The sequence below is a fragment of the Eriocheir sinensis genome, unplaced genomic scaffold (genome assembly GCF_024679095.1).
Source record: "Eriocheir sinensis breed Jianghai 21 unplaced genomic scaffold, ASM2467909v1 Scaffold642, whole genome shotgun sequence".
NCBI classification, from domain to species: domain Eukaryota; kingdom Metazoa; phylum Arthropoda; class Malacostraca; order Decapoda; family Varunidae; genus Eriocheir; species Eriocheir sinensis.
In genome coordinates this window covers 200144-225192 of record NW_026111990.1, presented here as the reverse complement: position 1 = coordinate 225192, position 25049 = coordinate 200144, and the positions used below count along the sequence as shown (strand labels likewise).

At 41.6% G+C, this 25049-nt stretch overlaps 1 protein-coding gene across 21 annotated transcripts; it reads right to left on the bottom strand.

Moving 5' to 3' along the window:
- Window positions 1-1657: 1657 nt before the first annotated feature.
- LOC126993626 (activin receptor type-1-like) lies at window positions 1658-24507 on the bottom strand. 21 transcript variants are annotated; one of them, XR_007748067.1, is made up of 14 exons: window positions 24358-24507; window positions 22026-22153; window positions 21521-21736; window positions 19971-20163; window positions 18996-19216; window positions 18233-18337; window positions 16853-16962; window positions 14742-15018; window positions 13682-13818; window positions 11922-12147; window positions 11158-11353; window positions 4890-6522; window positions 4787-4838; window positions 1658-4735 (listed from the first exon to the last, which is right to left on the bottom strand). XR_007748067.1 is itself a non-coding variant. In XM_050852794.1 (11 exons), exons 1-11 carry the CDS (start codon window positions 24425-24427, stop codon window positions 11213-11215), a joined length of 1824 nt encoding a protein of 607 aa, XP_050708751.1. In that variant the 5' UTR covers window positions 24428-24507; the 3' UTR covers window positions 7062-11212. The 21 variants fall into 21 exon arrangements, 2 of the variants coding, with proteins under 2 accessions (XP_050708751.1, XP_050708753.1); XR_007748053.1 differs by having other exon boundaries at window positions 1658-4684; window positions 4736-6522; XR_007748057.1 differs by having other exon boundaries at window positions 4787-6522.
- Between the last annotated feature and the right edge of the window lie 542 nt (window positions 24508-25049).

Genomic DNA, 25049 nt, shown 5'->3' with positions numbered 1-25049 from the left:
ACACACACTATCAAGTCACACTCACTCGTCACTCACTCCATTATTCATTTACTCACTCATTCACTCCCTCACTCCTTCGCTCACTCATTCTTGCATCCTGCCAAATCACTTTCTCATTCACTCACTCATTCTTGCATTCGGTCAAATCACTTTCTCATTCACTCACTCATTCTTGCATCCTGCCAAATCCCTTTCTCATTTACTCTCATTCTTGCATTCGGTCAAATCACTTTCTCATTCACTCACTCATTCTTGCATCCTGCCAAATCACTTTCTCACTCATACATTCATAATCACTTGCATTCACTCGTACTTTTCTTCACTCAGACACTCCCAATGCTAAAAACTCATTCACTGTTCTCTCCTTCTCTCTCATTCAGTCAAGTCATTCATTCACTCGTTAACTCACAATTAAGCGCATTCACTCGTCACTCATTTACTCACTCCTTGCTCCCCTTACCTCAGTCTCACGGAGTCATCGGGCCGCCAGTAGCTACAGTGAATTTGTTTCCCTTTACTATTTACGAAGAACTTGCTCTCCGGCCCCACCCTGCTCTGTATGGTGGTGGTGGAGGCGGCGTGCTCCCGTGGCTGAACCTTGCTGGACATGACTGAGCGAGTGGAGTGTCCCGGGGTTCGAAGAAGGATGTTCCGAAGCGGCGAAGCGAGGTTTTGAAACGGTAGGAGTCTTTTCACTATCCCCCTAATCTGACACTTGTCCATTGATCCTATAATGGGTTAGTAGGTGTAATTCATGTTTTTTCCTTGAGTTTTACATCTTTAGAGTGAGTTTTGGGGTTAGTTTAGCGAGTTTATGAGTCAATAGGCGAAGTGAGGAGTGTGAGAGGAGGAGCGGCGCGTGTGCCCTCCCTGGAAGTCCAAATACAAATGCCAGTTGATAGCGCGTTCCTCTCCCATGCTCTCGTACCGCACCGCAAGTTATCGTACCCTTTATCGTTCAACACACTCATCTTCGCCCCCTAAGTCACCCAGTGTGATTAAAATACGCTACGTGTGTATATAACTATAGCTAATGGAAGTATGTGGCTTTAGTATTGTTGCTGGGTTATCGTACGCCCGCCAGGCCCGCGCATTGCACCTTAGCATAGCAAGATACATAAGATTTTTCCCTTAACAATAAGGGTATAACAAAAAAATCTCATAATATAAAAACCCAAGAAAATGAAAATGCAAACTATAGCAGTAACCAATCCATAACTACCACTATAATACCTTTTTGTAATGTAATAATAGTGATTCAGTCACGATAAAAATGATAGCAGTGATGATGAGATACAAATATTAGTAGGATGAAAGTAACCGATCAACCAGGCAACCAAACATTATAAACACACCTAGATTACAAAAAAAATCATTAATATTTCCTCTACATACACCTGAGAAGTGATTATTAACTCGCCTCATGAAATACAAGCAAGAAAAGATTATAAACTCGTCTATATTACAAAAAAAGTCATTAATATTTGCTCTACATAGCTACCCCTGAGAAGTAATAATTAGCTTGCCTCATGAAATACAAACAAGACTATAAAACACTAATATATTAAAAGAAAGTCATTAATACTTGCTCAACATACACCTGAGGTCATTATTAGCTTGCCTCATGAAATACAAACAAGATTATAAAATACGTCTATATTACAAAAACTCTTTATTATTTGGTCAGATAACAGGATTTCACGTCTAGTACATACACCTGTGAAGTATTTATTAGCTTGCCTCTTAATTAAATATCTCTACCTCTATCTTGTATTAAACCTCGATGGCGCACGGACGAAAGAGTAAAAACCTTTGTACAGAACGTAAACAACACACACAACATTAACTAAACCTGATAAGCAAATAAACCAACAGTGATTTTTCTTCTTCTTCTTTGTTGCAGTGAAATGAGCAATGATTGACTCCGTTCTCGCTGCTTCTTTTATACGGGTCATTAATGTAAAAAAATAAAGGTTAATGATGATTTTTTTTAATGGTAGTATATATATATATTAATGAAAAATCTGCCATCACATTTATGCACTGTTACGAAATTCAGGGTGGTGGTGAGAGAGAGAGAGAGAGAGAGAGAGAGAGAGAGAGAGAGAGAGAGAGAGAGAGAGAGAGAGAGAGAGAGAGAGAGAGAGAGAGAGAGAGAGAGAGAGAGAGAGAGAGAGAGAGAGAGAGAGAGAGAGAGAGAGAGAGAGAGAGAGAGAGAGAGAGAGAGAGAGAGAGAGAGAGAGAGAGAGAGAGAGAGAGAGAGAGGGGGGGGGGGGGGGTTCTATGCATTTTGATCACCAAATTTCAGTATATAAAAAAAAAAAAAAATAAATAAAATACTTGAAATATAAATGCCAAGCAAATAGATGAAAAATAACCCAACCATAACAAGTTTAATAATTCCATCTTGCAATATAATAAAAATGATAACAATTTTATCTCAACAAAATAATAGCTATGCATGATAACAAAAAAATATAATACAAATAATGATAATAATAATAATAATAATAATAATAATAATAATAATAATAATAATAATAATAATAATACAACAATCTACTTCATAAACATTAAATTGTGACAAAAATAAGTGTTTCCATTTATGTAGTTGTGGCCTCACGGAAAATACTATGCGTTGTGATAATACACTTCTTTGTGACCTAACACACACACACACACACACACACACACACACACACAGCACTCAGCGGAGGGTGTTTCTATCAATATTGCACAAGTTAATCTTTCCACTGTGTTGTTTCTCTTTTCAGCATATCTAAAATCACACACCATTTTGCGGTTATCAGATACCTTAAATAAGCATATTTTTACTGCGCAAAGCAGGTGATGTCACTTACTGTGACTTCGTGAGCTTTCATATTTATCTATTTGTGTATATTTCATGGAGGCAAAACTTACATTACTAGTTTCATTTTTACTAGTGACAAGAATTTGGGACTGTTTATCACAATAGAATTTCACTCAATTAAGTGAATCAGATACCATAGAAATATTACCAGTGTGTGTATGAATGAATACAAAGATAAGCACATACTTTGATTTAGCTCAAGGATGTCTCGTGGATCATTAATAAATAAAACAAAAAATCCAGATAAGCTACTCTTTAGCCCACTACCGCCTCTCATAGCACAAAAACAGTCCCTCTGCCAAGTTTGTACCCCACACTTGGTGACGTTAGGTGTGCCTATTTCATCTTATTTCTCTTACTCAATGTTCTGTTGAAAAAAGAGAATACCTATAATTTTAGTTAGTTTTTGGTTACAAGGATTCTTTAAGTGGTGGATGAGTGGAATAGGCTTAGCAGTCATGTGGTGAGTGCCAATACAATTGTCATATTCAAAAATACATTAGATAAATTCATGGACAGCGATATATGGTGGGGTTAGATTCACGGGAGCTTAGGTTCAAGGGAGCTGCCTCGTACAGGCCTACCAGCCTCTTGCAGACTCCTATGTTCTTATGTTCTTATTTATTCAGCTTATGTCAATTTGCTAAAACCTCCCACTTGTTTATCTCATGTTCATCTTATTTGTTGCTCTTATGTTCACCAATTCACTCACTACAAACTCCTTCTTGTGCCTCAAATACAGTGATGGAGCTCCTCACATCCTCTGTTTGTGGGAGCATGTCACAGGATGCCTTTAGAAACACTTACAACCCTCCTCTGACCCGCTCATTCTCTTTACGAAACCAATGGAAACCAACTATGCTTAAAACCCTCGGGCACTTAAACCCTCGTCACAATGATCCCACAAGACCCATAAGACAGGTGTACAGACAGTTCTCTTGATTCCAGGTAAAACAAAAAGTTGCATCACTAACACACACACACAGGGCCGTATTACAAGTCAAATTTGAGAAGTATCGGGTCCCTACAGAGTTCAGGATGAATAACTGTAGGGACCCAAAACTTCTCGGATTCAACTTGTAATACATCCCCTAAACCAACCTCTGTAGGGACCCGAAACTTCTCGAAGCCGACTTGTAATACAGCCCATATACCCACACACACACGCACACACACACACCAACACCGACACCCACCTCTCAAACCCACACCCACACCTACCTCATACATTTGTACGCGTTATCTTCCTTAAACCTAGCATTGGCAATTCAAAAACTATGCTCTCTCTAAATATAATACAGTATTACACTTAAGGCAAAAGTGGCATTAGTAGTAACTAGAAGCGCACACACACACACACACACACACACACACGTCAGAGATCCTACAATATAAAAGCTAAATGGACAGCGTAGCAGAAATCATGGATGGAGTATCTTGTAACCCATTCTTTCTATAGAGTATGTTTGCCTATTCACATGTATAGAGAGAGTTGAAAATCACGGATACACCTTGTAAAATAATTAACAAACTTCACTACAACTACTCAATTTTAATGTCTCAGTTCAATTTTCTACATTAAACTCTTTCCAGATATGTGTACTAACTGACGTGGGGGTTTTATATTGGAGAATTTACCTGTCAGAAAGATGAATCGAAGTCCCTCCAAGGCTTGCATGAGTATTATATTAGAGTTCCAGATAGTGTTACCAGCAGCTAAGAATACAACTGGCAACATGGTAAAATGCATCCTTCAAGACCTGGGCACTGTATTTCTGTTAAGTTCATGATTAAAAAAACAACTTGCTAAACCTGGATGTTGTATTTCCGCTAAGTTAATGAACAAAAAACAACTTGCTAAACCTGGACGTTGTATTTCCGCCAAGTTAATGAATAAAAAACAACTTGCTAAACCAGGATGTTGTATTTCCACTAAGTTAATGAATAAAAAAACAACTTGCTAAACCTGGATGTTGCATTTCCGCTAAGTTAATGAATAAAAAAAAACTTGCTAAACCTGGACGTTGTATTTCCGCTATGCTAAAGATTAAATGAAAGACTTGCCTTGACTTACTACCTGCTGGCTCACTTCTATTTCTGCTTAGTTACTATTGAGAGGATGTAATCTTCTTACTGACCACCTGTTGGCTCTGTTACATTTCTGTTTCGTTACTAATAAAAAAGAACGCTACTAGTTTTGCGGTTACCTACAATCAGTTGGCTCACTTTCCCTTGCAATAGTTTTTACATAATCGTATCATGACTGTGTTTCATGGTATGGCCATTGAAATGAGGTGATGATAAAGGCAATGAGATTCGTTGGATGGGATGAAGAAGGGAGGAGTGGAAGCATGTCTTGCCTCATCCCTTACCACACACACGTAAGACTCATACTCTGACAACCACTGCAAGGGAACGAACAAGTCAACGCTGGATGGATGGATTAACCAGTGTGTTTGTGTGTGTTTGTGTTTGTGTGTGTGTGTGTGTGTGTGTGTGTGTGTGTGTGAAGCAGTGACCAAACAGTACCATGTAGCAGGGTTCGTCTAGGTACAAATTACACTCTGGTATTGGGTCACAAAAGCCTCCTCACTGAGATGCCACTTCACAAAGAGATAACTGAATCCCAAGCAGCAGGAGGCACACATCAAGAAGCTTGTGGAGGCAACTCTTAACCCGGTAGCAGCGACGAGCCAAATTTGTGGCTTTACCGTGCAGCAGCGACGGGCCAAATTTGTGCCATGATATAAACCCCCCCGAAATAGATGATGCATAAACTGATCACAAATGCTTTGATATATATTATGAAATGGTTTGTGTGAGTGACGATTTTTTCTCATTTTTCTCGCTTAGAGGGACCATTAAGAAACATGATCCCCTGCTACCGGGTTAAAAACAAAACAAGACCAGTAATAAAATCTTTAATAACACTGCCTAACGGAACCCTGCTAATTCCTGCTTGTCATGCCGTTACACAGAATGAACAAAAATAAAATACACCTGATTTTTTAAATGTCGTATATTAGCATTTTTTGAGTCATGTGGCTAGTTTGGCTTTTTCATTCAATGTTTGGGACGGAGTTAGTTAGAAGGGTTGGATTTTCAGAGTTCAGTCGACATTACTAACCCTTCGACGGCGGCAGTATTTGAAGAGTAGCTCCCCCAAAATGAATCGTCTATATATATAGTCACTGCCGACCCTAGGACCTCAGCATAAGCATAGTTACATCACGTAAGAGGTGTTTTAACTATCGTCTATATATAGGTGTTGTTATATTTCTGCCATACAAAACTAACTGACGGAATTTTGGGCTGTCTATATATATTTCCACCAACACCATCAGTCGTAAAAAATGACATAAAAAATCAACAAAGCCAACTAACCACACCCCGAAAAACAGGTCAAAATAAGACAAATCAGCCACATTACTGTTGATGGAGACTGATACGAGACTAAAAAAAATCAGGCAGGAGAGAGAAAGAAAAAGAAGCATCATCTGTATACAAGTGGATCATGGTGACTGTCCTTCCTTAGCTTATAACAACTGTAGCTGCCACTTGTGCCCACAACCAAAACTCCGGCGGTTCAGACGACCTAACAACCACTGAGGACAGGCTTCGAGAAATGACGGGTTGTATTATATGTATCACTGCGAAAGAGAAAATGTAATAAAATAATGTGTTGTATTGTCACTGAAAATGTAGAATGTAAAAAGTGCTGTATTTTATGGATCACTGCAATGTTAAGAAAATGTAAACAAGAATAATGCTGTGTTGTATTGTATCACTGAAGATGTTAAATATAATATAAATGTGTTGTATCAAATGTATCATCACTTCAATGTCAAAAAAAAAAAAAAAAAATACAAACAAGAGTAATGATGTATTGTATTGTATCACTGAAAATGTTAAATGTAAAATAAATGTGCTGTATCAAATGTATCATCACTGCAATGTAAAAAAACAACAACAACAAGAATAATGATGTGTCGTATCATATCACTGAAGATATTAAATGAAAAAAAAAAAAAAGTGTTGCATCATATGTATCATCACTGCAATGTAAAAAAAAAAGTTGTATTACATGTGTTACAGCAATGCTAAGAAATACATTACAAAAACTGAAGTGTATTATATTTCTCAACATAAAGAAATATAAAGAAAATACACAAGAAAACAAGGTGTATTATATGCATCAATACAACATCAAGAAAATTAAAAAGTAAAGAAAAAAAGGACATGTTCTATTAATATATGTATCACTGCAACACATATAAGGAAACCTATATACAGAAAACAACAAAAAATAGCTCTAACTACGAGTAACTTCCAGAATATATATCACACGAGATCACACACATCGGTACTTAATAAAACCAAAGACGACGGAAGCAGAAGAAGAAAGAAGCATATCGCCGAGACGGAGAAGACAGGAGGAAGGTAGGGAGACTTAGCTTACTTTATACAGAGGCCTCCACAGCACAGAGTCATTGATTGTATGTTACTACTAGTACTTATGGCACCACTTGGCTATCACACTCACTGAGGCTTGTCAAGTGAGGATTAGAACACAACACCAACCAACCAGTCACCCTTTCAACCGATCAACCAACCATCCAGTCAACCCATCAACTAACCAGTCACCCTCTCAACCTATCAACCAACTAACCAGTCAATGAGTCAGCCAATCAACCTATCGACCAACCAGTCACCCTTTCAACTGATCAACCAACCATACTGTCAATGAGTCACCCAATTAACCTATAGACCAACCAGTCACCCTTTCAACTGATCAACCAACCAGTCAATGAGTCAGCCAATTAACCCATCAACCAACCAGTCACCCTTTCAACTGATCAACCAACCAACCAGTCAATGAGTCAGCCAATTAACCCATCAACCAACCAGTCACCGTTTCAACCATTCAACCAACCAGTCAATAAGTCAGCCAATCAACCCATCAACCAACCAGTCAACCTCTCAACCAACTTTTCAACCAACTAACCAATCAATGAGTCAGCCAATCAACCCATCAATCAACCAGTCAACCATACAGACATACGCAACATTCCCCAGCGTTTGCAAAATTAAGTAACTGTTGCTCTTCTCGTAAAAAGTCATGAATCGCCTTATTTGTTGAAGAAGTATGAAGCCGCCAGTCAATCACTAACGGCATTCAAAAATTAATAAACGCCACGATAACAGTAATGGTGAGAAAGCTTCGGTTTTACTCTACTTAGCGTCAGCCTCGATTCTGATGCCCTGGTCTCCAATACTGCGACTGCTTCCTCTCAATGCAACCTGACTACTGAACCATCTCTTTGACTCTCCGATCTCCCTTCTTTCTCTCTGCCTCACTTTTTTCAACCTTTCGTTTCTCCCTCCTCGACTTCACTTTTTTTTTTTCTTTTCTTGGACCCTTCCTTGCCCTGTCTCACTCTAAGTCCCCTAAAGCTATGACCAGCCTCTCCTTAGTCCTTAATCACTGTCCTCATGTCATGCACCACCTTTGTTTCCTTCATCGTCTCCTTCTCTGTCGCATCTCACTCTGTCACCTCCTTCCTATCTGTGGGCTGTCTTGGTCTGCCTTGCCTTCCTCATCTTATGTCTACTCCTCCTTTTCCTTCTCATCCTCCTCTTTCTTTTGCTTCTTCTCATTCTCATCTTCCTCCTCTTCCTTCTCATTCTCATTCTTGTCCTCCTCCATCTCTTCCCTCTCTTCATTCTTGTCTTCCTCCTCTTCCTTCTCCTCATTCTCATCCTTGTCCTCCTCCATCTCTTCCCTCTCTTCATTCTTGTCTTCCTCCTCTTCCTTCTTGTCCTCCTCCTCCTCCTCTTCCTGAACCCACCTCATCATACTCATTCATGTAGCAAGCAAATGGAGTGATGATTCATGTCTTCACTCACTTCCTAAACATAAAACTAGAGTCAAGAAATACTGAATAAATTTTACTCTAACACAGGGCATCATTGTTATAGTTAATTCACATTGTTAATAATGTTATGGTTGTTATTATGTTATTTGTTATTATTACTGTTATTGTTATCATCAGTGGTAAGTTAGATTTAAAGGACATAATGAATAATAATGTGAATCTATGCGTACGACACCGAATGCCTCAAAAGATATAGAAAAATAAATCGTAAACTCTTTGTGCATTGTTACCAGGGTCATCTGACAGTGAACAAAACAGCCTTAAGCCCCGTTCACACTGTGTCGACTCTGGGCCACGACAACCCGGCAACTCGGGGTATACGAGGTCTTGGGTGTGAAAGGGTCGCACAGGGTCGAAAAGAGGTCTAGAAACAATCGCCGGATGCTGAGTCGGCAGAGTGTGAAGGGAGCTTAATAGTCGCTGGGTTGTCGTTGCCCAGAGTCAGCACAGTGTGAACGGGGCCTTAGGAAATTATTTTAAGTGTTTGGTGATCAGACTATTGTTGTGCGAATATACTTATCTCCAGCAGAGCCCAAAACACAATTGCATCTCTTCCTCTTTCATGTTTTCTTCCTCTTCATGATCCTTATTTACCTAACCTATCAATCTTTTTATGCCACCTTCTCCTCCTCCTCCTCCTCCTTCTCTTCATCAGAATCCTCATAAATCTCACTATATTCTTTCCTTTTGTCAATTTCTTGCTCTCCTCCTTTTCAAAATCTTCATCTGCCTCAATCTATTTCATTATCTTCATCACATCCTCCTACTTCTCTTCAAAATCCTCTTATACCTTGCTCTATTCCTCCTTTCTACCACCTCCTCCACTTCTAAATCCACATATCTCTCACTTTCGTCCTTCCTTTCACTATTTCCTCCTCCTCTCTCTTCTCAAAATCCTCATCTACCTCATTCAATTCCACCTTTTCTATCATCTCCTCCTCCTCCTCCTCCTCCTCCTCCTCTTCAAAATCCTCTTATACCTCACTCTATTTCTCCTTCTCGCCTTCTACTCTTCCATATCTTCACTATCTCAATCTATTCCACCTTTTCCATCATCTCCTCCTCCTCCTTCTTTCAAAATTCTCTTAAACCTGACTATTTCTCCTCCTCACCTTCTACTCTCCCATATCTTCACTATTTCATTCTATTCCATCTCTTTCACAACCTCCTCCTCTTATGAAAATACTAATCTTATACACATATACAAAACCCTACAAATCCCAACACATTTCACCGCCATGCACCCAAATGTCAAGGAAACTGTGAGTATATAAGGACAAGCACTCCAGTCCCATGACAATCCATTATCTCCATTTCTGTCCATCCATACTTAAATATCCACTCTGTGCTTGCCTTCCTCTTTGCATTACTTCAACACAAGCCAAGAATACACATAGGCATTATATACTCATACCTATACATCTCTGAACCTTAAACATAAACAGCACGGTATGTCTTCCCATCCCACCCTAACTCGTCACTTCATGGACATTCCCTTCTGTTGCTTGGTCTTGCCCCTTAAAGAGCACGTTCAAATCCCACTCAATCTGAAGGCGACACATGATAGCTTTATGAAGGGTTACATTAATATCGCTATCTGTTCTTGCCTTATTACTGGTCTCTCTCGGTTTCATTTTCACACACACACACGATAGCTCTACAAAGGCTTACAAATGTACATATAATTTTCTGTCCGTGCCCCCATCACTTCAGCTTCACATGGAAAACCTCACACATGCAGGAAAGAATTACAACCCCATCACATCCCCTTCTCACACTAGACCTTTGAGTGCTTTTGAAACCCAACAAAGATCTTAAGATGTAGCAAAAACTTCTACTCTCCTCAATTCCTCAATATAGAGATCCCATTTACCATCACATCATCATCATTATCTTCTGTTTAACATCACATTTTCCCATACGGCAGATGATACACTACCAACTATGTCTGTCCAATGCCTGAGCCTATCCAAAGTCTAATGCTGCCAAATCCTCTTCAGCATACTGCCTCCATGTCTTCCTTGGCCTGTAGGGTGAGTGACAACCTGGTACTTCCACCCAAACAGCTCTCCTATATGCCTCACCATCCTCTCTTTTCTTCACATGCCCAAACCACCTCACTCTCCTTACTCTCATCACTGTAATCCACTCACAATCCACATCTTGCCACCTCCTCACTGGACACCCCATCTCTCCATGTGAACCCAGCCACATACCACAACATTACAACCCCCTCACATTCCTCATCTCACAGCTCCTCTTGGCATTCCACTGCAGCCACAAAGATAACCACTCAACGGGGAGGGAAACACACAGCCACGTCCCACCACATAAAACCCCCACACATACCGACTGATGTGCCTCCTGGGAAAGCTTCAGGATATAAATAGCCTCCTCGTCCCCTTCAGTAGTCGATGTCCACCTTGTTCTTTGTGTCCTCCTGCGCAAGCTTCATGAGGGACTTCTTGACCCTGAGAGCCGTCAGCCGCACGTTGGGGTTCTGGTGCCAACACTCGCGGATGATCTTAGACATCCCCGCCAATACCTGAGGAGGGAGACGGTGGGTGAGTGGGTGAGTAGGTGGATGAGTGAGTGAGGGACGGAGGGAAAGGGTGATTTTAAGACATCCCTGCCAATGCCTGAGAATGGAGATGGTGGATGAGTGAGTGAGGAAGTGATTAAATGGGTGAAAGGGTGAGTGAGTGATAAAGTGAGTGAGTGGATGAGTTTAAGACATCCCTTCCAACAACTGAGGAATAGGAGGGAGATGGTGGATGAGTGGATGAGTGAGTGAGGGGTGTGTGAATGAGGGAGGGAGTGATTAAGTGGGTAAGTGGATGAACTAAGACACTCCTGTAAATGCCTGGAAGTTGGAGGGAGATTGTGGATGAGTGAACAGGTGGGTGAGTTAATGGGAGAGTGGGTGGGTGGATGAGTGACTAAATCTTAAAGTAGTGATGAGGGACAAGGGAATGAATGATAGTAGCAAAGATCAGGGAAAGAAAAGACTAAAATATGAAAGACAGAGACAAACTGAATAGCCCCGACAGACAAGTAGGTGCACCCCAACTTCACAACCCAGGGAGACCAAACAAGACCAAGCAAGCACACACCGGGTCAGAGGTCCATCGGTTGGGGATCATGGGTCTCTGCTGGTCCACACACACCACCTTCTTCATGTCATCAAAGCTGGGGTCGGACGGAACCTGGTCATGGAAGGGGACACGGTACTCATCGACGAGGCCGTTCGACACGTAGCGGCGACACACCTCCCACAGCACGAGTCCCAGCGCGTAGATGTCAACCTTGCGGAATGACTCAAAGACGCTCATGTTGATCCTGGGGGTGAGGGAGAAGAGGGATGACGGGTTGAGTTGAGAATGTGTCACTGGAGCTACGTAGAAAACGGGGTGTCCAAGAAAAGAATGAAGGGGACACTCTCTGAATTATGTCTTCTATGCATTCTATCGTCTGTGTTAAGGGAGATTATGGGCATAAATTATGTGCTGAACGTAGTCATTGGTATATCTCTTTAAAGGCAAGAAAGCGAACACACTCATCCTGATTCTGAGGATGAGGAAGAAGGATGGAAGGGGTTAAAGTGTGTGTCTTTGTCTACCTCTCTCTCTACATTAAAGAGAATGTATCCTCTTATATCTCTCTAAGGCAAAATAAATGTATCTTTATGTCTCTCTTGTAAGTGAATTGAATGTATTTTCTTGTCTCTCTAGGGTCAAGGGAATGTATCTTTTTCTATCTCTCTAAAGCAAAGTAAATGTATCTTCTACATATCTAAGGAAAAGTAAATGTATCTTTCTGTATCTCTCTAAGGCAAAGCTCATGTATCTTTTTCTATCTCTCTCTAAGGAAAAGTAAATGTATCTTTATGTATCACTCTAAGTAAAAGAAAATGTATCTTTATGTATCACTCTCAGAAAAAGTAAATGTATCTTTTATCACTCTCGACAAGAAAAAGTTGATGTATCTTTCCTATCTCTAAGGAAAAGTAAATGTATCTTTCTGTATCTCTCTAAGGAAAAGGGAATCTATCTTTATCTCTCTCTCTAAGGAAAAGTAAATGTATCTTTCTGTATCTCTCTAAGGAAAAGGGAATCTATCTTTATCTCTCTCTCTAAGGAAAAGCAAATCTATCTTTCTGTATCTCTCTAAGGAAAAGTAAATGTATCTTTCTGTATCACTCTAAGGCAAAGCTAATGTATCTTTTCCTATCATTCCAAGGAAAAGTAAATGTATCTTTCTGTATCTCTCTAAGGAAAAGTAAATGTATCTTTCTGTATCTCTCTAAGGAAAAGTAAATGTATCTTTCTGTATCACTCTAAGGCAAAGCTAATGTATCTTTTCCTATCATTCCAAGGAAAAGTAAATGTATCTTTCTGTATCTCTCTAAGGAAAAGGGAATCTATCTTTATCTCTCTCTCTAAGGAAAAGTAAATGTATCTTTCTGTATCTCTCTAAGGAAAAGGGAATCTATCTTTATCTCTCTCTCTAAGGAAAAGCAAATCTATCTTTCTGTATCTCTCTAAGGAAAAGTAAATGTATCTTTCTGTATCACTCTAAGGCAAAGCCAATGTATCTTTTCCTATCATTCCAAGGAAAAGTAAATGTATCTTTCTGTATCTCTCTAAGGAAAAGTAAATGTATCTTTCTGTATCTCTCTAAGGAAAAGTAAATGTATCTTTCTGTATCACTCTAAGGAAAAGTAAATGTATCTTTCTGTATCTCTCTAAGGCAAGGGGAACATAATCTCTATCTCTCTAATATCAAGTTGGGGACATACACTAAGCTGCTCACGGCCTCAGCGCTCACTTCCATCTCACTCCCTGACGCACATCTCCACCTCAGGGTTACTCACGACTCATTGAGGACCTCAGGGCTCATGTATCGCTTGGTGCCGACACGCGGGTTGTTGCTTATGTTGATCTCGCCGGTGGTCTGAGTGTGCATCACCGCCAGGCCGAAGTCAGCGATCACACAGGCGCCTGAGTGTGACTGTGTGTGCCAGGGAAGGTAGAGACTGTTACTGTGTGTTGCGGTAAATATTGGTCCGGTGCTCCACTAACAAACATTTCAATTGGGTACCTTGCTAACAGACACTTCAGCTGACCTATAGATGCTTGACTTTAACCCAGTAGCAGTGACGGGCCAAATTTGTGGCTTTACCGTGTACCAGCAACGGGCCAAATTATTGTTTTGACATAAACCCCCAAGAATAGAGGATGCGCCAATTGATTACAAATGCGTTATCTATTATATAATGATTTGTATGAGTGATGATTTTTTCTCATTAATTCGCTTAGAGGAGCCTTTAAAAACATGATCCCTGCAGCTACCGGGTTAATAGTGAGGCTGCAAAAGACTAAGCAGAATGATGAGCTACAATTACAACAAAAAAACAAAACATAAATATGGGTGTGAATAAAGAGGCTATGAAACACTGAGCAGAATGATGAGCTACAAATAGAACAAAAAACAACACAAATATGGATGTGAATAAAAAGGCTATGAAAAACTGAGCAGAATGAGGAGACTAGCAAAACTAAGCATACATGGAGCCCTTCAAAACATGTCGAAAGAATATCACTGTGTATACCACCTCAAACCAACACTCTAAAACAACACCTCCAAGAAGAAAACACCAGCTAGTCACAAGGAGTCACTACTAAAAGAAAAAATTACCACCAGGAACACAAGAGGACATAGTAAAAAATTGAGGAAGGGAAGATGCTTGAGACATAAAGAAATATAGAGGTTTGGAACAGACTAAGTGAGGATGTAGTATCGGCGAGGAGTGTGCAAAGCTTTAAGGAAAAGTTGGATAAATATAGATACGGAGACGGGACCACACGAGCGTAAAGCCCAAGCCCTGTAAAACTACAACTAGGTAAATACACCCACACCACACCCAAACCCACCTTCACCAATATATTCTTGGACTTTATATCTCGGTGGGCAATGGCTGGCTTCCCCTGACTACCGAATATCTCAGTGTGGAGGTGGAGGAGGCCATTGATGGTGGAGAGGGCAACGGTGATGAGGCCCGTGTGGTCGAGGGTGTGGGTGGTGAGGTAGTCGTGCAGGGAGCCACGCGGGTGGTAGTGTGTGACGAGCCAGAGCTGTGTGCATGACCCTCTCGACGTCATGTCCGAGCCGTAGAAGCCAAGGATGTTCTCGTGGCGTAGAAGAACCGTGCTGTGGGTGAGGTGGGGAGTGGCTGAGTTAAGGTTAAGTGAGAGAGTGGAAAGTGGGTGAATGGGAGAATGGAATGGATGGAAAGAGAGAAAAGTGAGTGAAGAGTGGATGAGCGGATAAATGGGATGGGTGGAAAGAGGGATAAGTGAGTGAGGAGTGGTTGAGTGGATGAGTGGGATGGATGAAAAGAGAGAAAAGTGAGAGTGAGGAGTGGTTGAGTGGATGAGTGGGATGGATGAAAAGAGATAAGCGAGAGAGTGGAAAGTGGGTGAATGGGAGAATGGAATGGATGGAAAGAGAGAAAAGTGAGTGAGTGAGGAGTGGATAGGTGGGATGGATGGGTGAGTGGGTGACTGGGATGGATAGAAAGAGGGAAAAATGAGACTAAGGGGAGTGACTAGGAGTGATGCAGGTTTGGAATGGGTGAGAATGATTGGTAAAGAAGAAATGGAGACACACAGACAAGAAGTAGAAAATAACAGACTGGAAGAGGGATAAATGAGGGAGTGGTTGAGTGGGTAAGTGGGATGGATAAAGGGATAAATGAGAGAGAGGAGTAACTAGGAGTGATGCAGGTTTGGAATGGGTGAGAATGACTGGTAAAGAAGAAACGGAGACACACAGACAAGAAGTAGAAAATAACAGACTGGAAGAGGGAGAAGTGAGGGAGTGGTTGAGTGGATAAATAAGATGGATAGCAGGATAAATGAGAGGGGGAGGAGTAACTAGGAGTGATGCAGGTTTGGAATGGGTGAGAATGACTGGTAAAGAAGAAATGGAGACACACACAGACAAGAAGTAGAAAATAACAGACTGGAAGAGGGAGAAGTGAGGGAGTGGTTGAGTGGGTAAGTGGGATGGATAAAGGGATAAATGAGAGGGAGGAGTGACTAGGAGTGATGCAGGTTTGGAATGGGTGAGAATGACTGGTAAAGAAGAAATGGAGACACACACAGACAAGAAGTAGAAAATAACAGACTGGAAGAGGGAGAAGTGAGGGAGTGGTTGAGTGGGTAAGTGGGATGGATAAAGGGATAAATGAGAGGGGGAGGAGTGACTAGGAGTGATGCAGGTTTGGAATGGGTGAGAATGACTGGTAAAGAAGAAATGGAGACACACACAGACAAGAAGTAGAAAATAACAGACTGAAAGAGGGAGAAGTGGGGGAGTGGTTGAGTGGGTAAGTGGGATGGATAAAGGGATAAATGAGAGAGAGGGAGGAGTAACTAGGAGTGATGCAGGTTTGGAATGAGTGAGAATGATTGGGAACGAAGAAATGGAGACAGACACAGACAAGAATCGGAAAATAACAGACTGGAAGAGGGATAAGTGAGAGAATGGGTGAGTGGCTGGGAGTAATACAGGTTTGGTATGGGAAAAATGGTTGATAAGGGAGACATGGAGACATATGGACACGTAAAGCAGAAAATAATGTACCGGATGACTGGCTAAGAGGAATACGCAAGGAGAGTGAGTGACAGAAACTGGTATAAACAGATATGGAGAGAAAATACTGTCAGATCTTAATATACAGTTATACACGAGAACAGAAACTCAGGAACAGAAAGAGAAATGGCAAATAAAGAGACAGAAACATTGGTATAAACAGAAATGGAGAGAAAAATACTGCCAGATCTTAATATATAGCTATACACGAGAACAGAAACTCAGGAACAGAAAGAAGAGAAATGGCAAATAAAAAGAGACAGAAACATAGGTATAAACAGAAATGGCAAGAAAAATACTGTCAGACCTTAAGATACGGTTATACACAAGAACATGAACTCAGGAACAGAGAGAAAGAAGAGAAACGGCAAATAAAGAGTTCGCTTACCTGTATATTTCTGTCTCCCTGGCCCAGGACGCCTCATCACGGGAGAAAAATATCTTGACAGCCACCTTCTCTCCCTGCCACACCCCGCACCACACCTCGCCATACCGCCCCTGTCAACACCACAATGTCAGTATGGAACAACCACATAAACTGATGCTCTAACCCACATTTTCCATCCCCTTATACCTTTTATAGTTTGTTCACACTTTGTTCTCCCCACTCCTCTCTAACTATACTTATATCACCTGTAAAATCCACAACGTCAGTACAGAACCACTTCATAAACTGAGACTCGAACCCACATTCTCCATCCCTTTACCCCTTCTATAGTTTGTTCACACTTTCTTCACCCCCTTCCTCTCTAACTATACTTATATCACCTGTAAAATCCACAATGTCAATACAGAACCACCACGTAAACTTAGGCTCTAACCCGCATTCTCCATCCCCTTACCCCTTCTATAGCTTGTTCACACTTTCTTCACCCCCTTCCTCTCGAACTATACTTATATCACCTGTAAAATCCACAATGTCAATACAGAACCACCACGTAAACTTAGGCTCTAACCCGCATTCTCCATCCCCTTACCCCTTCGATAGATTCTTCACACTTAGTTCACTCCCTTCCTCTCATACCTAAATATACGTATATCGCCTGTAAAATCCACAATGTCAATACAGAACCACCACGTAAACTTAGGCTCTAACCCGTATTCTCCATCCCCTTACCCCTTCGATAGATGCTTCACACTTAGTTCACTCCCTTCCTCTCATACCTAAATATACGTATATCACCTGTAAAATCCACCACGTAAACTTAGGCTCTTAACACATTTTCCCTCTACCCTCTACCACTCCCATATGCAACCGTTCACCATCCTAATTCTCTACCCCTTCAATAACTAGTCTCACACATCTTTCCAACCCCATATATAGTTTTTCACCATCCTCATTCTCCACCACTTCAATAATTAGTCTCTCACATCTTCCCAAACCCATAAGCAACCTTCCACCTTCCTAATTCTCCACCCTTCCAATAACTAATCTCCCACATCTTCCCAATCCAATACATAGCTTTTCATGTTCCTAATTCTTTACCCCTTCAATAATTAGTCCTCCACATCATCCCAATCCCACACATAGCTTTTCATGTTCCTAATTCTCTACCCCTTCAATAATTAGTCTCCCATGTCATCCCGATCCCATATGTAGCTTTTCATCTTCCTAAGGAGCAGCGAGTAGCGGGCTTTTTTTTTATTGTTTTGTCCTCTTTTTGTGCCCTTGTGCTATCTCCTTTGCTGAAAAAAAAGAAAAAAAGTCTATACCCCTTTGATGACTAGTCTCACACATCTTCCCAATCCCACACGCAGCTTTCCTCACCTTGCCAATCACCTCCGCCAGCCAGATCTGCTTGGCGAGTGTGCGCTGGATGAGCAGAGGAAGACCGGACCCACTGCCTGAGGTGATGGAGTCGTTGAAGATCTCCTGAAAAGATGGAGAAAGAGGGTTGAATATGATGGGGGTTAGATGAAAGGCATTTATGATTACGGATGAGGGAGAAAAGGGGTTTGTGAAGATGGGTGAGGAAGGAAAAGCAGATCAAGAATGAGGGAGAATAGGGGTTTGTGAAGATGGGTGAGGAAGGAAAAGCAGATCAAGAACGAGGGAGAATAGGGATTTATGAAGACGGGTTGTGAAAGAAAAGACACTAAGAAATATGATAATAGAGGAAAGGGATTTAAGAGATTGAGCAATGAAGGAAAGGCATTAAAGGTAAAATATGAAGAAGACAGTGATGGGAGATCAAGGAAAGGCAATGAAGATAAAAGATGAGGGAGAATAGAGGTTTAAGATGATGAGTAGTGAAGGAAAGGTATTAAAGGTAAGAGGTGAGGAGAAGACAGTGATGGGAGATGAAGGAAAGGCAATGAAGATAAAAGATGAGAGAGAATAAAGGTTTAAGATGATGAGTTATGAAGGAAAAGCAATTAATATAAGAGATAATGGAGAGTAGGGGGATTAACTAACAGCCGCCAGAAAAAAAACAGAGGCAGGGAAAAAGGCAAAATCAAGGAACGAAACTCTCTCCACTGTGCCCCTCCTTTCCCTCCATCCCCCACCCTCAACCATTAGCTCCACCCACCCTCAGAGTAGAGTCCCCAGCGGCCGTGGCTCTGAGGTCATCCCGGTAGAGGTTGTGGTGTAGCGGCAGGGCGGAGGCGGCAGCAGCGGCGTACTCCCTCATGCGGCGCTGGTGGGCACGACGAAGCACCACCACCACTACCACTGCCACCACCACCACGCCCAGGATGGGTAACACGTGCCATAGGAACACTCGGAGCAGCTGGGACTCACCGCCAGCACCTGCAGAAAACGTGGATTTGAAGAGAATACAAGAGAATACGAGATTATGCAAGAGTACAATAAGAGGATGAAAGAGAATACAAGATTATGCAACAGATAGATAGATATGGAGAGATAGATACAGAAGAGATTATGCAAGAGAGTACAATAAGTGGATGCAAGAGAATACAACAAGAAAATACAAGAGGATACAAGAAAGAATACAACTGGGTTAAAAAAAAAAGTAAAATTAGTAATGTATAAGCAATTAAACCTGTATGACAAGTGGATTTGAAGAGAATACAAGATTACGCAAGAGTGAACACTAAGAGGATGCAAGCGAATAGAACAAGAGGATACATAAGAAGATACAAGAAACGATCCAACTGGGTTAAAAACAAAGTAAAAATTAGTTAAGTATAAGCAATTAAACATGCATGACAAGTGGATTTAAAGAGGATACAAGAGGATAGACAAGATGATGCACAAAAGGATACAACTGGGTTAAACATTAGGTGAAAATCAGTAAGTATCAAAATAGTGTAGATTAGTAACTTGAAACAGTTCCTCAATGATAAAACTAATCTTAAGTATTCTCTCTCTCTCTCTCTCTCTCTCTCTCTCTCTCTCTCTCTCTCTCTCTCTCTCGCTCTCCCTCTCTCTCTCTCTCTCTCTCTCTCTTCCCTTCCCTTCCCTTCCACCTCCTTCCCCTCCCCGTTCCTCTTCCCTCTTCCCCTTTCCCCTTCCTCTTCCCTTTCCACACACCCACACACACCATCTTTGGCAAAGGAGGGCAGGGGGGGCAGCGTGCCATTATTGCACATGTCAGTGTTGCAGCAGTCCATGATGAGCGGCCTCTCTGGGTTTGTCTTAATGTTACACTGCATGGGCACGTGGTCCGGCTTGGAGAGGCAGCCGCGTGCGTTCACCAGCTGTCCATTGTCCGTCATGTATTGAGCCTGCCAGCACTAGAGGAAAAGAGAGATAAGAAGGGGTAGAGTATGACATGAAGGAGAGGGATGAATGATAGACTAAGAGATAAATGGTTTACTGTATGTCAGGAAAGGGCTGTGAGTGGCGTGGTTGTGGAAAGGTTAGTGGTGCAAGGAAATGAATAATTTACCAAGAGATTAATGCTTTATTGTATGCCAGGAAAGGGCTGTGAGTGGTATGGTTGTGGAAAGGCTAGTGGTGCAAGGAAATGAGTGTAGAGGTAAAGTGAAGATTAAGATGAATAATTTACCAAGAGATTAATGCTTTATTGTATACCAGGAAAGTACTGTGAGTGGTATGGTTGTTGAAAGGTTAGTGGTGCAAGGAAATGAGTGTAGCAGTAAAGTGAAGATTAAGATGAATACTTTACCAAGAGATTAATGCTTTACTGTGTGCCGGGAAAGGGCTGTGAGTGGTGTGGTTGTAGGAAGGTTAGTGGTGCAAGGAAATGAGTGTAGCAGTAAAGTGAAGATTAAGATGAATAATATACCAAGAGATTAATGCTTTACTGTGTGCCGGGAAAGGGCTGTGAGTGGTGTGGTTGTAGGAAGGTTAATGGTGCAAAGAAATGGTTGTACCAGTAGGGGAGAGAATAAGGTGAGTGATATAGCAAGAGATGAATGATTTATTGTATGTCAAGAAAGAGCTGTGAGTGGTGTGGTGTAGTGGTGTGGGAAGATGAATGGTGAGGGGGAGATACACATGTATAGGCAAAAGGAAAAGTGAGATAAATGATACTGAGAGTTGAATGATTTATTGCATGACAGGAAAAGGATATGAATGGTGTGCTGTGCTGTGGTATTAGGGGAAGACGAGTGATACTGAAACATAATAGGAATGGAGACTTATAGAGGAAAATGGGATTAACCTTCCTGGGCCGGGTGATGTCATATGACGTCCAAATGAAAATTCTGCCCACAACGTGAACCATCATATAATATTCAGTTTAAAATGTCACATGATGTTCAGTTTAAAAACACCTAGTAGTACTAATTGAAATAGTCTGATCACAAAGCAATTTAGAGCTAAAATCATCCATAGCATTAAACAAAAGCTGAACAAAAGCAGATATGTAGACAGTACAACACAAGCCTACCCCAAATCCTCTTTACTACAACCAAGTAAATAAATAGCCACGCAGTGGAAGAATAAGAGAAAAGAGTTTACATTAAAAGTCCTGATATCAAATAATGTCAAGGAATTTTGCTTCCCAATAGAAGTAATGACAAATGGAACAGTCTAAATCAGAGATGGTTTAAACAATAAACATTCACGAGTTTGAAGATAAAATGGATAAAAAAGATTTGGAAACAGAACAATATACACACACACCTTCAGAGCATTGTGGCAGGTGGTGAGGCTGTCGCAGTTGGGTTGGTAGCACTTGTAGCAGGACACAGTGGGCAGGCCAGAGTAGTAGTCGGGGGGCAGGGTGGTGGTGCTGGAGGGGGAGGGGCCCTGCTGCTGGGAGGACATGTTCTGCAGCACCTCCAGCAGGTTTAGTTGGAAGGGGTTCTCAACACCACCCTCACTGACACCCGCGCCAAACTGTTGTGGGGAAAGTGATTGTGTTAGTGGATGTATTAGTAAGTGTAAAGTGTAGTTGTAGTAGTAGTAAAACATTATTATCATTAGAAGTAGCAACTGAAGGACATATATCTACTTTCCTTATAGACCACTCATCTGACCAGCAAAATGACAGGCCTGGTAACTGTGAGCTTTGAGAATTTATAATGAACCACACACTTCATCTACTTGTGAAGACTACCTGACTGACTTAATGACTAAATTATTGACTGGCTACATGCATGATGGGCTGGCTGGCCCTGATAGGAACCTTTCCACTCACAGGCGGTGGAGGTTCACGACCATCTGGGATCACTGAGCGCGTTGTCTCTGTTCCTCCTCCTCCTTCTCCTTCCTTTCCTCCTCCTCTCCAGGTTTGATCTTCATTATCAACATTGTCTGTAAAGAAAAGAAAATGATGATGGTGTTTCCAGTTCTTCATGTAACCCTTGCAGTGTTTAATACGTACAAGTATGTACCTCTTAACCCTTTCATTGCTAAACGCTCGTAGCAAGCGTTAGGTAAAATTGCTGGTGGTGCTAAATGCTCGCTGCGAGCTCCACCCGCACTCAAATCTCCCGCGTATGAAAGTGTTCCAACACTAATTCTCACAACACAGGATTGCCAATTGAGTGGGTTCTTCACTAAATTTGGTGGAAAATCATATCAGCCCAGGGCGGCAAATCTACAGACGAGTAACTAGTGGACGTTCTTGCCCAATAAAGCGGCATTTTTGCATAGCTTCACCTATCACCTGACTGATTCTTTGACCAAATAGTTGTAAATATTGCAGTTGGCAATACTCCCTTGGCAGAATCTGAAGGAGAGATGTCCGCAGTTCCCTCAATATGGCTGATCATCCCGCACGCACCGACGTACGTGTCAACATTCAACACTCCCTGAACGTGCATGTACGTTCGCAAGAGAGGCATACATAACTGACTCCTATAGATCTGGACCTCCTCTTTCCAATGGTGTTTTTGGTTTTTAGCTGTGATGAATAGTTTTTGAGATACAGAGGTTATAAGAGACCCCCCAGTGGGCTGCCTGACTGCGCCTGAGGGGATAGTCGCGTCCTGTCTCGCACACAAGGAAAGGGTTAAGGAAGTGTTTAGTAAATACTTTTACGTTTGCCCTTGTAAACAGTTAAGCTGCAGACATTTAAATTTTATATTTGTGTAATTATTTATTTACTCCAGGAGTATTAAGGAAGATACTGGAAACTCATAACAGCAATTTTTTTTCATATATGTGGATAGTTGATGAGCAAATTCATGTTGGTGTAATTCTGTTGCAAAATTTCAAGCATATTTTGCAGGTTCTTTATTCCCATTTCTACAGATATGGTTTTACAACTTGAATATATAATGAGTAAAGCCCACGATTATAGATAGTATACTTCTAAGTAATTGGAAATGACAACTGGTGGTTGGAGACAGCATAGCGTTGCATAGCTTTGCAGTGGCATAAACTCCGCCTTGCCCCGTCCGCTGTTGTCAACTGAACATCAAACCATATTGTTACGTTTTTTCCCTTATATTTCTATGTATTTGTTATGTAAAGAGATTTGTATTTATTATATTTACTATATGCTATTAGAAAGTATTACCATCTTTTCCTCTTCCCTTGCCTGCACCTCCACCATCATTCCTGCCCTGTACCTCCACCTCTACCACTCCCCTCCCTGCATGAGGTGGGTGTAACTCTTGCTATACTACCTAACCCAATGTCATGCTGTCACCCCTTCATTCCCCACCAGTACTGTCAACACCACCTTCCCCAGTCCCTCAAAACACCAAAACAATCAACACCACCTCTCCAAGCCCCTCACAACACCAGGACTGTCAACACCACTGTCCCAAGCACCTCACAACACCACTTTCCCAAGCCCCTCACAACACCAGGACTGTCAACACCACCTTCCTCAGACCCTTACAACACCACCTCTCCAAGCCCCTCACAACACCAGTACTGTCAACACCACTGTCCCAAGCACCTCACACCACCACCTTCCCAAACCCCTCACAACACCAGAACTGTCAACACCACTGTCCCAAGCACCTCACAACATCACCTCTCCAACCCCTCACAACACCAGTACTGTCAACACCACCTCTCAAGCACCTCACAACACCACCTTCCCAAACCCCTCACAACACCAGAACTGTCAACACCACCTCTCCAACCCCTCAAAAACACCAGTACTGTCAACACCACTGTCCCAAGCACCTCACAACACCACCTTCCCAAACCCCTCACAACACCAGAACTGTCAACATCACCTTCCTCAGACCCTCACAACACCATCACGTGACACCCCGCCCTCACACCCTCCACTTGACACATCATCACTCCACACTCCCACGGGCTTAAATAATGAGGCCCAAGGTTTAGTTCATTGTTTTATTGATAGTTTCCAGGCCGCCGCGTCGCCAGTCCCTCCTCCAGCAACACTTATATTCACGGATCAGATTTCCTTGCTCTCAGACTCCATGGCGCCCCTCCTACCCCTGCCTTCCCTGTCCCCCCTGCTGCCCCCTTGTGTTATCTAAGTATGTATTTCTCCCTCAGGGTTATGCTGTAAAAAGGTCATAAGTTATTACCCTGTGGGACGCGAGAAAAGACTGAAGTTGTTGTGAGGAGGATCACAGCCAGGCGGAGGAAGGTCGCCATCACTCGAAACTGCCTACTCAAGATCTTTGTTATCGGTGGAAAATATTAATGAGCCACTATTATAGAAATCTAAGTTCATTACGTTTACTAGTTTAGGTATTAGTATCTGCTGAAGGGAAACATTTATTTATTTCCGGTTATTTTTAGTACTGGGAATATAGATTTTCATTTGTCTTGCGGGAGGTTTGTTGACATTTTTGGAGATGGAAATAAAAAAATAAAAAACGAAATAAAGAGAAATGAGTGTTGTGGACGCCCCTGGCTCCGTGACACATACGTAGACAGGAGAGGAAAGATGTATTTAATTGATAACTATGGGGTCCGATGTCCTAAATAGCGAGAACAGCGCCAAAAACTTGAATAACAGTCCCTTTTAATAACACGTTGGAAATAAAAAAATAAAAAATGAAATAAAGAGAAATGAGTGTTGTGTTGACACATACATAGGCAGGAGAGGAAAGATGTATTTAATTGATAACTATGGGGTCCGATGTCCTAAATAGCGAGAACAGCGCCAAAAACTTGAATAACAGTCCCTTTTAATAACACGTTGGAAATAAAAAAATAAAAAATGAAATAAAGAGAAATGAGTGTTGTGGACGCCCTGGCTCCTTGACACATA

What these genes read in the sequence shown, in the direction of transcription:
- LOC126993626 (XM_050852794.1), bottom strand. Translation starts at nt 24,427, where the DNA reads ATGGCGACCTTCCTCCGCCTGGCTGTGATCCTCCTCACAACAACTTCA. An exon ending in CCTGCCACAATGCTCTGAAG is followed by an intron (nt 20,164 to 21,520) that starts GTGTGTGTGTAT and finishes CTTTTCCTCTAG; the next exon opens with TGCTGGCAGGCTCAATACAT. An exon ending in TGGCGGAGGTGATTGGCAAG is followed by an intron (nt 16,963 to 18,232) that starts GTGAGGAAAGCT and finishes TGGTGTTGACAG; the next exon opens with GGGCGGTATGGCGAGGTGTG.